This window comes from Nyctibius grandis, chromosome 2 (genome assembly GCF_013368605.1).
Source record: "Nyctibius grandis isolate bNycGra1 chromosome 2, bNycGra1.pri, whole genome shotgun sequence".
In the NCBI taxonomy this organism is placed as follows: Eukaryota; Metazoa; Chordata; class Aves; order Nyctibiiformes; family Nyctibiidae; genus Nyctibius; species Nyctibius grandis.
In genome coordinates, this window is record NC_090659.1 from 122,782,276 (window position 1) to 122,796,889 (window position 14,614).

Here is a 14,614-nt window from a genome sequence, read left to right on the forward strand (position 1 = left end):
ATCTCAGCATCCTTCTGAAAATTAAGAGAGTTGTAATTATGGGTTTCCAGACATGAGAACCCAGACCTGAGGGGCCGAGGGCACAATGTGGGTGACTGCAGCATCTCTCCAGAGTGGCGAGGCTCACAGTCAGGTTTTGTGTTTGGGGCATTTCTGAGAGCGAAGGAGCTATAATAATGCGTTGTTATATATAGAAATATATGTTTATTTGTTTGTTTATATGCCTAGACCAGAAGGGCCAGCAGTTCAGCTTGAGCCTTCAAAGGCTACCATTGCCTCCGGTGTATAGTATCAGGGTAGTTAAAGGTGTTCCTTTTCAGTAAACCCAGCAGAAAATCCAGAGTCTCCAGGGCTGCAGGAAAATTTGCTTAGTTGGGCACCATTGAGGCTACTTTTCCATGTTTCCTGTAACTTCTTTAAGAACTTAAATATGTTCTTTATATTTAAGTAACTCATTTACACTCTGACAGATATTGTGGGCTTCTTTCCACTTTCCTCTGTGTTTAAGGCAATGGTTCTTTATAAACCGTCAGAGTTTAAATAGTAATACTTTGCCTTTATTTTATTAGTCTGTGATTCCCTTTTATTAAGTTACGCAATGAACACCATGGGTTAAAAGTCCGCATATCATCCTTTGACAGTGACACGGACCTCCTTAAAAGCATTACTTGTAGGGCATTCAATTCAATCAGACACATACTGATGAAAAAACAACCACCCAGAGCTCTCGTTGACTGTGTACAGCCAAAGCTTGACAGCCTAGTATCAAACCAAAAATTGATTTCAAAGTCAACAGTCAATATTTTTCTTCTGCAAAGGAGCTTTGGCATTTGAGAGGAAGATTTGCATGTAATGTGCACATTTCATGAGAAAAATACAGAGGAGACGGCTTGTTTGGACTTGATTTGGTGCACCTGTTGTTTCCTATAAACAATAAAACTGATGAAGTGTTGATCTGTGCAGCTAGAGAGGAGCTTCAGCTAGTTTTACATGTGCACATGTACCCTTCAGGTGGGCTTGATTTTTGATGTCATTCATCTAAACAAATGAAGTTACTTAAGTACATTTCAGAATGAAGTCCTGGTAGTTTATAAAGCCTAGACTTGTTAATCAGTAACAAGGTGCCATTTTACCTGCTGTCTGGTTTCCAGGTCCTCCACTTTTGCTTGCTACTCGTTACAGTCTCTTTGCAAGATGAAGAATGATTGCATTTTTTACACATCATACACTGCTGGAGGTCAAGTTTAGGTTTTGATAGTTACATTCTTTTTCCACTGGTCCTGGCATATGTAGCTTTACCAACAATGTCTAAAAGAGCTATGGATAGTGGCTGGAGGCAATCACAGGGGCACTGTAGGTAGTGCTGTCATGAAAATTCACTACAGTTTTTATGTTCTGCAACTATTTTGGTATCCACTTATTGTAGCACTCGTTGTTGCAAATTCGATGTCCCAAGATGCACATTTAGAGGAATACTCAAAATTATTCACATATTTATAGCTATTTTCTTCTATTAAATAGTTTCCAATGCTTGTATTATTTTTCTGTACAAAAGACTGCACCCATTTTACACTACAGGTGCGCACAGGAAGGTTTTTCTTAGATTTTTCTTAATCATCCATATTGCACAGTCAGTTGCACGTCCATACATATAGAATGATAAAGTACCCATGAGATACCAGGCTGTAAAGACTGGGATTCAAAGAGCTCAAGTTGTGGAAGACTCGAACCATAATACTCTCTAGAACCAGGACACAGACACTGCTGATTTTAACTGCATGGTGAGGACTACGCTTTTCTCTGGTGAGAGTCCTTGATGGAACAGCAGCTCCCTACTATGCTGTTACTTAAAATAAAATAGAGAAAAAACATCAAGGTAGCTTTCCTGTTTTTATTTTGTTACTTAACAGAGATTATACATCAGTTCTCTGTTTTATGTTTCACTGTCATTCTGTGGCTTAGCATTTTGGAAACCAGCAGCACAAGATGTTGCTACAGAAAAAGATGTATTTCACAGCATGGTACAAACACTCCTCTTGATGGTAGGAGGAGCTAGTCTTAAGTCAAATTCAGTGGATATGCATCTTAAGGAGAGATTCAGTCACTCAAATTGCACCACTAATTCTAGGTTTTAAGTGTTAGTGAGGGAAAAGAGACATGTCTGTGCAGCTAAATCATCTGATTCCTGAGGAGTGACCTGTTTCACTCCATCTCTATCACCATCCTGTGGGGTGGCTTCTTTGTGAGACTACCTGACTGTCCCATGTAGACAGAGCCTGGTGTAGGACATTCCTTGAAGGAGGAAATTCTCCTCTACATTGGGGAATATCAATAACAGCCCTGAGATGGACCTGCTTGGTATGACAGAGGTACCACCTTTGCACATTTCTTCAGCTCAGTCCAGATGTTGCACATTCAGCTGGATTCTATGAAAATGGGAGAAAAGCTTGGTCTGCAGTTGATCCTGGCTGTACCAGAAGCCACCAAAGTACCCTCTGAGCAGACAATCTCCCATTCTAATTTTTCTCCTCATATTTTTCCATTATCTGCCAATTTGGGGGTTAAATATTCTGCTTGCTTTTCATTTTGCAGATGCCATGTGTCTGATAGGGAGCCTGTTTCTGGCAAGCTGTCTCACTTTTAACAGCAAACTCTCTGTGCCCCCTACAAGGGTGCTGGGGAAGACCCAATTCAGTCTTTCATAGTTCACCTGACCTCAGGTGGCTCATCAGATTAATGAGTGAAGGCACCCCAGCTTCCATACCCAGTGGCACCCAAAGGGACAGGGAACCTATGAAGGTAATTTCAGCTGGCTGGTGGTGTGAATGCTGTGAGTGTATATATGCAGCAGATTGCAACATGGTCCTGGAGCCAAAGCAAGGCTCTCAGCTGCTCTGTTAATTGAATGCAGAGTTTATTATTTAAAAAAAAATTGTTTCCTCTGCAATGGGGGGGATTTCTCTGTGTGTGGGTATGAGCACGATTGCTCAAAGTCACGCTACCAAGTTAGTCATCACAGCTACTGTGGAGTTTAAGTTCAAGGGAGCAATGAGTGATTCATTCCACCTGGCACTATATCCAGTGAGTAAAGACAAATATTTCCTGTACCTAACCCAGACACCAGTCAGGCATCAGGCTGTCTGAATGTGAGCAGACATACAAATGACAAATGCGTGGAGGAACAGGAGAAGCTGAGAAAAAAAGGTGAAAGAGTATTTTTCACTCTGAGGTTAGCACTTTTGCCCTGAACACAATCCCAAAACCTAATGAATCAGAAAGTGTAATTGTTACATAGACTAATTTCAAAACAGTACTATTCATTAATGATTAAGGGAGAGAAAAGGAACACGAGGTTCAGACCTTTTATTCAAATTTTGTCATATTAGCTCCTCATTGGTAATATTTTTATGGTTCACATTTATTCAATTCTTCATTCACAGGATTCTGTCAAGGCTCTCTAGCATTTGCCAAGTACAGACTTCATTAACTGAGTTATCTTTCAGCTCTGCTTCATCTGTGGTTACCAAGCCAGCGTTAGTCAATGACATTATAATGTCAAAAAACAAACAAAAAAAGCAACACAAAGACAACTTGATTTCTATTGGTGTTTTTCTCAATCAGACTTCCAATGTTTCATTACATTTGACTACTGACATATTTCACGTTTGACACACTTTGGAGACCCATTAGAGCACATGAGGGGTGTTCATTAAGTTCTGAGCTATTTAAACTTCCACAGTGACAGCATATCTCCTAGAAATGTTGAACATCATCACCAGGACCCTGTTTCATTGGCACCTGGCATCTAAGACTGTGAGGACTCCTTTGCTGTTGACAGGTGTCTTTTGCTGTCCCTTCAAGGCAAAAATCATCCCATAGACTGTGCTACTTGAGTCTGAAGACTACTAGAAATGTGTTGGGGGGTGGGGGTTTACAAGGTGGGTTTTTTTATTCATCAGTGCTTTGTTAGCTTAGCTGGTCCTTCTGAATAGCATATGTCAGGTTGTTCATGCCAACGACAAGTAGAGAGGGAATGATAAACTCCATGTCTTTTTGGAAACCAAAGAAGAAAACTGCGATGAGGAAAATTTTGAAAATTACCTCTTTTTGAGTAAGCCAAGATAACTTCCAAATAGTCACAGTTAGCCATCTTAGAGTCTCTTAAGAAAAGTCTTGGGGAACTTAGTACAATTTATGCAAAGGCCACGAAGTCCTGCTCCTCTATGAAGTCTTCTGAACTCCTGTGGTACTGTTGTCCCAATAAAGGCTTGCTGTTACATGTAGAAAGCTGTATCTGACTTCCCCTGTATCCCACCTATGACTTGGTGGGATCTGAAAAAATTCCGTCCTGCCTAAGCAGCCATAAATATACAGTGTTTATGTATGATATATAGCAGGATAATGCGAGCATCTTCCCACTGTATTAGATACACACACATACATGATGTAAGGATGTAAGGGAGCCACTGCAGCCAGCATTAAGGTTCTGTGGGGAAATATAACCACACACTTTATATCACTCAAGCATCGAGGAGCAAGTTAAAAAGAGCATGTTTGAATAAGGGGACAATGGCAATTTTAGGAAATCAAGAGGGAATTCTCTTTGTGGGATTCCCTTATGCTTTGCAAATACCATAGGATTTTTGGTGACTGCAGAGGGTAAGAACCTCAATAGTTTTGCTGCATCAAGAAAATGCTGCATAGCTGCAGTAATTTTCAGTAGGAAGATTTCATAGCTTCTGCTTTCATCTACACCTTTTTTCTAATGTTCCTTAACTTGAGAAGAAGAAGAAAAAAAAAGATAGTAAGGCAAGGGAAATAGTTGCTAATCCTAGTCAAGGTATATTAAATTCAGTAGTGCTCAGACATGACATAAGTGTTCAGAATTTGTGTATGAATAGAATTAAAAATATTCTGGGAGGAAAAGCTACCTAAATGTCAGAAAAAAGAAATATAAGCTATAAAATCCTGTGAAAAATCACATAGACCAGAGTAAGATAGATGTGCTGTCTTTACTTAGCAAAGAAATCACAGAGGGTATGCAAACAGAGAATGAAAATGACACATTTTTACTTGATTTGAAAGCATTATCCATAATAGCATCTGCAATATGTCTGCAATAATAGGGTGTAAATTGGAATTTACATAAGAGATCTTTGGAAACGGGCTCTGACTCACAGTCTGAAAATGGTGTCTCCAGTAGGGAAAGTCAACCGATAGTGGGAGAACTTCACAAAACACCTATTGCATAGTCCAGCCTTCACCCATTTGCCCCATTTGCATGGCATATTCTTCTTAGGCATCAGTTGTAATGAATACTCAAATAAGTGGTCTTGAAAACCTTTGGTATGTTGCTCCTGATTAGACAAGCCATTTTCTTTAGGATGAATTAAGTTTCTTGTGAATGGTGATATATTGACAGACCTAGAAACTGGAAATCCTCTATTTACATTCATCTCCCTCAGCCTGGATTTAATAAACTCTTCCTGTCCTCCTTTGTCCGCAAGCAGACATGTTCCCGAGACTGCAGTTTTTGGTGTGTTCTGTGCCTATCTTCTCATCTTCCTTCTGCCTCTCAGCAAAGGAGGCCCAGCCAAGCAATCATGGCTGCTGTCTGTTGAGTGAGAAAATGAGTCACTAATTTAACTAAGCCAGCAGCAGGATTCTTCCATTGTTGCTTTTATTACCTCCATGGTCAGGGCTTCAGTTAAGTGACAGTCCCCAATAATATCCAGCCCAAGGATGGCTGGATGCCTCGATCCTCATGGTACTGCAAAGCTGAGGTCAGACCTAATTTAGTTCTGATATTCCTTGTCTGTACAGTCCATGGTCATTACTCTGTCCTTCCCTTTAGTTTTCTGGCTGATGTGCAGAATTTGTCAGGACTAGCTAGTGTTAGGTCAGAGTCCAGTATGGCATTAGTAATTTTGGATGAGCTTTTCCTAAGCCAGACTCTTGAATACTCTATTAGATTCCAGGGAGGAATCTATCTGTCCAAATGTAGATGATCAGTATGGACCTCTTTCTTTGAGCTGGTTGTTCACTGTTGTACTGATATAGAGAAAACAGCACTTTTAAGGTGTTTCTCTGACCTTTCTCAGAGTACAGGGTAAAACGGATTTGGACCCTAAAAGCACTCAGCTCTCTCCCTGGAATATAGACCCCTAGTCCCATGTCTAACATAACAAAGCCAGAGGTAAAAACATGTTCAAACAGAATAATGGCACCTTCGTAATTAACACCACCTATTTTTTTGCTAGACCACTTCAACCACCCTAAGGTTTTGGCATAATCAGCCATAGTTAATGGTAAGGTAGTATGAGTGAATACAGGGTGAGGAGAGAAAGGGTGGGATGTGTCTCACACATCTTTATCTTATGTGTCTAAATATCCAAGAGGCTACAGAAATATTGTAACTGCTTTTTCTGTTCCTCTCCTGAATCCAAGTCCTAAGCCAGATTTCAAAAGTGTCATTAAATATCATGCTAATTTTGATACCACTCATTGTAATTTAGGACTAGGTACAGTTCATTCAGTTCTGAGCTCTCTAATTAGAGAGTAAATGAGTGTTTGTTTTTCATGATACAGAAGTCTGTCTGGTAAGTATTAGATTGATAGGATGTAAATTTTTTTCAGATAAGGCATCAGATAACTGTTGTGTGTTAATGATTTATGAGCATAAACGTACTAAAATCAGAGAGGAATAAGTTTTCTGTATCCCGTATGCAGTATGCTGAACTGTCAGTCTCCTTCCAGTACCATCAAATATTTTAGTTTTTCTTTGTTTCCAGAAAACATGTGAAAAAAATCCTTGATGGTTAGTTAAAAAAAATAAAAATACGGATATAATCAGCACTAGGTTGTTCTTTCCTAAGTGTTTGCCTTCCTTGATCTACCTCACTCAGACTCTTGGTTAACAAATACTTTGAGTTTTACTGAAAGTAGCTGTATCACAGATCTTTACATCTTTCTTCACCATATGTTGTTTCATTTTCCTGACACCTCAGTTTTTAAGCCACATGCATTTTTTACTCAGTTTGAATACGTCTCTAACAGTACAAACTATTGGATTTTGTTAAATTGTATAACCCTGACACAGCTTTATGGCTTTCCTTAAACTCAGTCTATGATTAAATGTATTCTTAGTCTTCTTGTTGACTTAGCTATTGAAAATTCTTGGGCAAAACAGGCAGAACAAACTTCACTGGGAGCTGTATATCCATCATAAAATTGCTGTAAAGTGTTATCTAGCCAGGCTGGTTGTATTTTTCATGCTTTATCACAAATCAGTGTCACAGATAGACTCCAGTTTGCAGCCTGCAGTTGTTCTTCGGAGTTAACTTGGCTGTCAGGACAACCTTTTTGCAGTGCTTTAAGCTTTCAGAACTTTTGTGCATGAAACTGAACTATTTTTCTAGCCAGCTGGGGGATCAATGCATATGTCATTAGAGCATATGGAACAAGGCTATGTTACGCTTTTGAGTTTGATTTAGGATACATGGCGTCCCAGCCTTCATACTTTTTTAGAAGCGCCTGCACATAAATGAGTGCAGTATGGAACAACTCAAATCATGAACCTTAAAAATATTTTACTTCTGTTTTAGATCATCCTCCAAATCTTCAGAATCATTCAAGACTTAGAACTCCACCACCTCCAATATCACACGCTCACACCCCAAATCAACATCATGCAGCCTCCATCAATTCCCTAAACAGGGGGAACTTCACTCCACGCAGCAACCCCAGCCCAGCTCCTACAGATCACTCTCTTTCTGGAGAACAACCAGCCAGCACTCAAGAGCCAGCCCATGCTCAGGACAACTGGTTGCTTAATAGTAACATCCCACTGGAGACTAGGTAGGTCATTTTATTTAGTACTTTACAATGTTCTCTGTGTGCTAAGGATGTAATGGAAAATACACACATCTGTGTAGCTAGCCATTCAGTTTGGGAACCGGTGTTTGGCTTAAGTATTTTGAGTTGTATTTATTATTCCTTGTGTCTTTTTATTTGAACTAGGAGAAGAGGAAATTGCTCTTCTTTCATAAACTGAAAATACTGTCTTTAACAGCTGCTTGTAAGGTTTTTTTCCTCATTTACAATTGGAACCAGAATCATAGATTAAAATGTTCTTGGGTTTCTTTCTTTTATTTTTCTTTAATGTATTTTCTTCCTATGTGGTAGGATAAATCAATATCCTATTTAAGAAACAGAAATCAGTCAATATATTGAAAAGATTTAGCCTTCTAGCTGTGCCTCGTCAAGCAGATACTTTTGTAGTACATCATTCAGGAAAGGTTGATCTTGTTTTACCTAATGAGGAGAGGTTGGCTGCTGCATTTTACTATCCTACAACGTTGCTCCAGCAAGCCTGAAACACTGGATAGCAGAGCATCAGTCAATTAATGATGTTTCCATGTAGCATTTAAATTCTTTTCCACCTATGCAGCACACGAAGGATATGACAAGGGTGCACTGAGTTTTTCGAGTTCGTAGCTTTGTTTACGTTCTGTGTAGGTTCTGAAAAAGGGAGTTTTCATATTCCCTCAGCCTCAGTCCTCCCATCTGATGGTGAGTGCATCTACTTCTTGCTGTCCCACTTGAAACTCAGTTTTTGCATTCTCCAGAGGTTTTGTTTCACCATTTCCTTTGCTACTGAGAAACCACTGGAGATGCTGGAGTCATTAGCCCCCATAAATGGTAGCTTTTTCAGTCTGGAGAGGAGTCTTCCAGGTGCAACACTGTGCGCTTAGCTGCCTTTTTTTCCCCTCATTTGTCTTACTTTCTCAAACCAACAAGAAAAATCTTAGACAGCAAAAAAATATATACTGACTGAAAACTGAGCCAAGGGCCAAATTTGTCACGTCACTGCCTGTGGGAATCTCGCTGAGCTCAGTGGTAGCTATGTGTGTATCCTGGGACAAAATGTACCAAGCTTTGCCAGCTTCTGCTAAGAAATGGTTCTAAAAATGAGCGCATCTGTCGATCTTTTTGAGAATGAGCTATGTCTGCTGGCCCTCTGAAACTTCCAAAGCAGACCTCAATCTAACATTTTATGGCATTTAAGGATAATTAATTTCTCTGTGACTGCTTGATTAAAAAGACACAACTAAGCAGCTGGATCCAAAAGATTAAGATAAAATTATAAGCCAGTACTGCAAGTGTGATTTGGCAACAGTTTCAGTAATTATATTGTGTTACTAATTCTTGAGCATATATACCCAAGCCGTGAATTTTATGTGTTATTTCTTTTGAAAAAAAAAATTAAAAAATACTTAGGCCCACTCCTGCAGCCCTTTTGTGAATAATCCTCTATCATTCTGGAGGAATCCCTGTGCCTTTTTCTAAACCAGGTTGTGAATTCTTTGGAGAAGAGATAATATACTGTTTTAATAGTACCAAGACATCCTCAGATCTGCCTGGAGTCTCTCAGAACCCACCACCTTACAATTGAGAAGGAACATCCTTGCTGCTGGATCAATGGAGGAATGCCAGAGATAAAAGATCTTTGCTGAAAACATCCTGCCCCTATTTGTCCAATTCTGTTGGTAATCAGAGAGGGAGATGGAGAGACAACCCTACCACATCTTAATAAATGCAGGAGTTCATAGACAGAACAGTTATCTGGCTAGTCCTGAACTGCTCCCGTTCAATTGTAAATGAGTACATCCTTAAAGACTGTCCTCATTTCTTCTCCATTAAATCATTCTGGATGAAAATTTTTCAAGATCTGAAGCAGGCTATTCTTTCTGCAAGTTGGATTGGTCACATTATTGCTGTTAACCAGACTGGATGTTGCAGTTCTACCTGCATGAAGAGTTCCTTCTGCATCATTTGATGATTTCACTTGTATCACAAATCAGTCACATTTGTAATTGATCCTTAATTTAACCGTTTTATTAATAAGGTAAAAAACAGGTCATTTCAAGACTGATGTTGCAGCTTTTGACACACTAGTTGGAGTGGCATAATTTTGCCCAGTGTCCCTTCAGACAATGAACATGCTGGAAAAAATGTGTAATTTTATGCTAAACAGCAAATGAGCACATTTACAGAGCATGACTGACAGACATTTGTTCCTTTGCTAAACATTATTAAGAAAATAAAATGTGTTATAATAGTGTCATAATGCAAAAACGCTGTGCTGCATAATAAATCTGGGACAAGTCTCCACTCCAACAGTCTGCTCTTCCAACATGCAGAGATCTTCCATTTCCTTTGGTGGGAATTCTGCAGACATAAAAGACCAGACTTCAGAGCTGTTCAGCCAACTTGGATGTCCAATTCCGCCTCTTCCTTGAAGTCGACCTTCCCCACTGCAAATATTTTTAGAACCAAAAAAAGGTCTCCACCTCAGAGAATAAAATGTCCAATAAGTAAAAACTAAATCCTGGCCAAGAGACATTAATCCAAGAATTAAGGCCTTTGAAGTATAACAATAGGAGATTATAGTAATGTCATGTCAAAAATTGAATTGTATTTCTGTTGAATATCCATTTTTTCAAAATCCCATATTAGTCAACAGAGAGAGAAAACATGTCTTTTAAACAGGGATTGTCACAGGCTGTGAAACGTGCCTGCAGTCATAGATTTTAAGCACCCCAGAGTTTGAAGAGGCTTGATTTTGACTGCCCTGGGCTCCAGGCAGTATTCAGAACTGGGAATTTAGGATAGTTTGTCACTGCCTGGAAATTTCCATACTGTAATGCAAAGGCAAGCAGAGATGTGTAGCACAAGTATAAAACTGACACCATAAGCATATCCTATATCTGAGAACTTGGTATGTTGCAAGAGGAAGAGCCCCTCCTCTTCTCTCCCTCCTTTTAGTTAGTTTCCCTTTACTCCCTTTTCTCTGTTTCTCCTTTTTCCTCTTTCTTTTCCTGTTTGCTCCCTTTTTTGTTGCTCTAAAAGCAATACATTGTCAAGGTTGTGATGAGAAGATCTTTGCTCAGCAGTCACTCCTGACAGGTAAGTCAGTTCCCCCCATATTTATTCCTCACTCTTCTGTCTTCTGTGGCCTCCTTTCTGTTCCTCTACATTTGACCTTGCGGGAGCAAATAAATGCCAACTGGATGGACGTTTAGTTGACAAACCAGCAGCTTTCAGGAGACTTCCACTCCCAGGAAATTTCATGTGGTAATCACGTAAGGTCAGATTCTGCCACCACAACTCCTAATGAGAAGGGAGAGTGCTTTGTAACTAGACAGCTATTCACAGGTAATCTCCAAGGGAGCAGACTCTGTCCAGCCGTCAGTGAGGAGGACAGTCATGCGTTAGTCACCTCGGTGACCCAGCGACCTCTCTGTTACAAATGCATACATTATAAGGTTATATAACCCTCCTCTCTTCTGTTTTATTGACAATCCACAACTGAAATTCACGGAACCAATTTGACATGGATTTTAACTACTGCTGAACTTTTATTGATTGGTGTGTTGCTAGATGCCTTGCCTCTTGCCCATTAAATGCGCAGTGCATGCACATATGTTGCTTCTTTTTGCATTGAATTCAACATCCAACCTTTCCTGCATTCCTAGGGAATGTGAGGAAGCCACAAACACTTGGGGATGGATTGATGTTTCAAGTGCTATGGCACACAGCTCATGCATGTTGATCCACTTTTCTCCAAAGCTATGAATAGGAGTCACTTTACTTTATTCAGATCAAGGAGTAGATCTGTTCTGTTAAAGCAGCCCAGGGGCCTGCAAAAGCAGTGAGTTGAGCTAAACAAGCGCTGGCATTAGCAGCAGGAAGAGAAGGAAGTAGAAATGAAACTTAAGGTTGAGGACATTTTAGAAGAGACGGTATCAAGGTCTGTATAATGTGACAGGGCTGGTTTCTCTTGGTATAGCATGTTAACCTGAATCCAGTTTCTTTGACAGAGGAGTTCTGGTTTGAGTTCACATCATGTCACTTATGTCCTGTACGTGCTTAATCCTTCATAAGTGATAAAGTGTCACAATGCTGGTATGTTCCTTTTGCTAGGTTTGGCCAGGGAATTTATTCACATTCAGGTTTAGATTCAGTTTTGATGCTGAAAACAGACATAGGCAAAATCAGGACTGTTTTTTTTGTTTTTTTAAAAAAAAAGATGGGAAGAATATTCTTTTGCCAGGTCTTGAGAAACAAGCCTGAAGGTGAGAAAGACACAGTCTGTCCCCAGCTGTGCCTCTGACTTAATTCTTTACGTTCCTGCTATTCTCCTCAAAAAGTACAAAACAGTTTAGCATATATAGGTCAAAATGTGACTCATCAAAGTACATGCCGGGGAGGCCAGATATTGCATAATGCAACTATTGTGTGCAAAAGTCAAAACCAGGCTTTTCCACATGCAGGCCCTAAGTATCTTGCCTATTGCCTGTAATATCCAGATTACAGCCAGTACTCTGGTATTGGAATTTGGGTTACAGCATAACCTTTTTCCAGCTTCTACCTGCTTTTCACTCAGAAACTTTTATCTGGAATACTCATTTTGAGGAAAACTTGCGTTTTGAAACTTCTAAATAACAAGTTATTGCTCCACAAAACAAACTAATCACATTGGCAATTAAAAAGTTCTCAAATGCAAAACTGAAACTTACGCAAAGGAGTGGCAGATTTTCACTGGAAATCCATGAGGACGTTAGATGGAACGGTACTACCAAGGTACTGGCCACAGTGGGATATAGATACTGTGCTATGCCTTTTCAGAGTAGCAGTAACACGGATGCAGGAGTATAACAAGGTTACAGCTGTGCTGGATTGAAATCTAGTCTTTTGAATCCAGCAGTTCAGAAGGTTTCATATGTCACTGACAATAAATAATGTGAAATGAACAAAGACATCAACTTTTTTCATACATGCACATGGGCGTGTGTGCTTATACGTGTGTATATGCATATATATAGTGTATATATAAAGAAGTGAACATTCTGAAAAGCTATATATGTATATGTGTACCATCTTATACATATAAATATATGGTCCATCATTCTAATTCCATGCACAACTGCACTATAACCATTGTGGTTTATAAGATCACGCTTCATATATGCATGACTCACTGGCTTCATTCATGTTTCCATATGTATGTAGAAACATAGCAAAGCAGACATTCCTAGAGACATTGCAGGACAACCTCATTGAGATGGACATTCTCACCTCCTCCCGACATGACGGTGCTTACAATGATGGGTATGTGACACTTCCGTGGTCTTCCTGTTTACTGTACAGTCATTACGATCCTTGCATGAAAGCATTTGGTCATATTAATGATGTTTAAGGGCAACACCATTGCTGACCTCTTCCAAGATGGCTTTAAAAAAGTGAGGTTCTGGAACTTGGAGCACTGTGTCCTGTACATGTTAATGGCAGACTCATTATATGCTAGTTAGCCACAGCATGCCATTTCCCTTTTTTCCCTTGTTTTTAAAGTAATTGCATTAGTAAGAAGTACCTACAGCAATTTTGAGTCCCATATAAACTAAGATTAATTTAATTTTCATAAAAATCTTAAACCATTTTTGTGCTGGCAGCCTGACACTTCATATTGTTAAACTGGTATTTTCCACATACCTTATCTTACAAGTGTCTACTAGTGGTGTATGTAAGCCAAGCCTTTGATTTTGACTTAACAACTCATTCTAGCATCTTTACCTAACTTTTGATCACTTAACTTTTATGTTATAAGCAGCTATTAACTTGACATGTAGTGCCAAAACTGTTGACCTTGCATTGGCAGTTTCTAATTTGACAGCCATTATTAACTGAAGATCTAATTGGTGTACTTGAACACTGCAGGTACTTCTTTGCTCAGAACAGACACATCTGTGTCTAAATAAATACTTTCCAAAACACAGGATAGTATCTGACTCTCTGTAAAAATTAATATTTTGATGTAGAGCATTAGTAGAAATAATGAATCTTTCTCTAATGCTCAGCAGTCATGCTTAGAGTACCAGTAAAACCATGGCTGTAGTACTACAGACACCTATTTTGGAGAATTGTGTGTTATTTTATACTGCATGCATCGGTGGCTTTTCTGCATGGTGATGTTTCTGCATGTGACATTTCCCCCTGTGACTGCCCAAGTGACTTCAAGGGGAAAATAGAATCACATCTTCATCGGTATAATCCACTGGCTTGACTGACTCCCACGGACCCATGCTGACTGCATTTACACTGGCTGCAAATCTGTCCCCATAAACCACGCCAGAAGGTGCATACTGCGCTGGGGCTGTTTCTCAGTCCTCACAAGCTGCATTTTTGTTTGATATCAGCATGGTGATAGATGAGTCAGATCCATTTCCCAAGTTTCATTCCCGGAATTTGAATCCCTTGTACTTCGTGGTGTCTCACCAAAATTAGGTTTTTCATTTAGGATTCCTGTGGAGAAAACTCCCATTGGGACATTTCATTTCAGGAACTCATGGACTGCAGTGGGTTCTTTTTGTGCTTTCATGAGTCTCACACAAGGTCCTCACAGGCTGGCTCTCAGGCTGCGTTTGTAGTAGTGGGCAAAACGCGGTGCCTCCCAATGTGTCACTGGACAGGAAACGCTGTTGCCTTTGACAGTAATTCACACTTTTTAAAGGTAGGCATCAAGCTATGGTGCTCTGGACTGCTTTCTGGAAGC

The 14,614-nt window shown here is 39.7% G+C and overlaps 1 protein-coding gene across 3 annotated transcripts in view; it reads left to right on the forward strand.

Annotated features, from left to right (window-relative positions):
• The window catches only part of TENM4 (teneurin transmembrane protein 4), a 359,290-nt gene that overhangs the window by 135,292 nt on the left and 209,384 nt on the right, over positions 1 to 14,614 (forward strand). For 2 of the 3 annotated variants that reach the window (XM_068395558.1, XM_068395561.1), the window contains 2 exons: positions 7,605 to 7,857; positions 13,075 to 13,173. In XM_068395558.1, coding sequence (XP_068251659.1) covers positions 7,605 to 7,857; positions 13,075 to 13,173 — 352 coding nt within the window. The remainder of the gene's footprint in view (positions 1 to 7,604; positions 7,858 to 13,074; positions 13,174 to 14,614) is intronic. The other variant, XM_068395560.1, reaches the window with a different exon arrangement.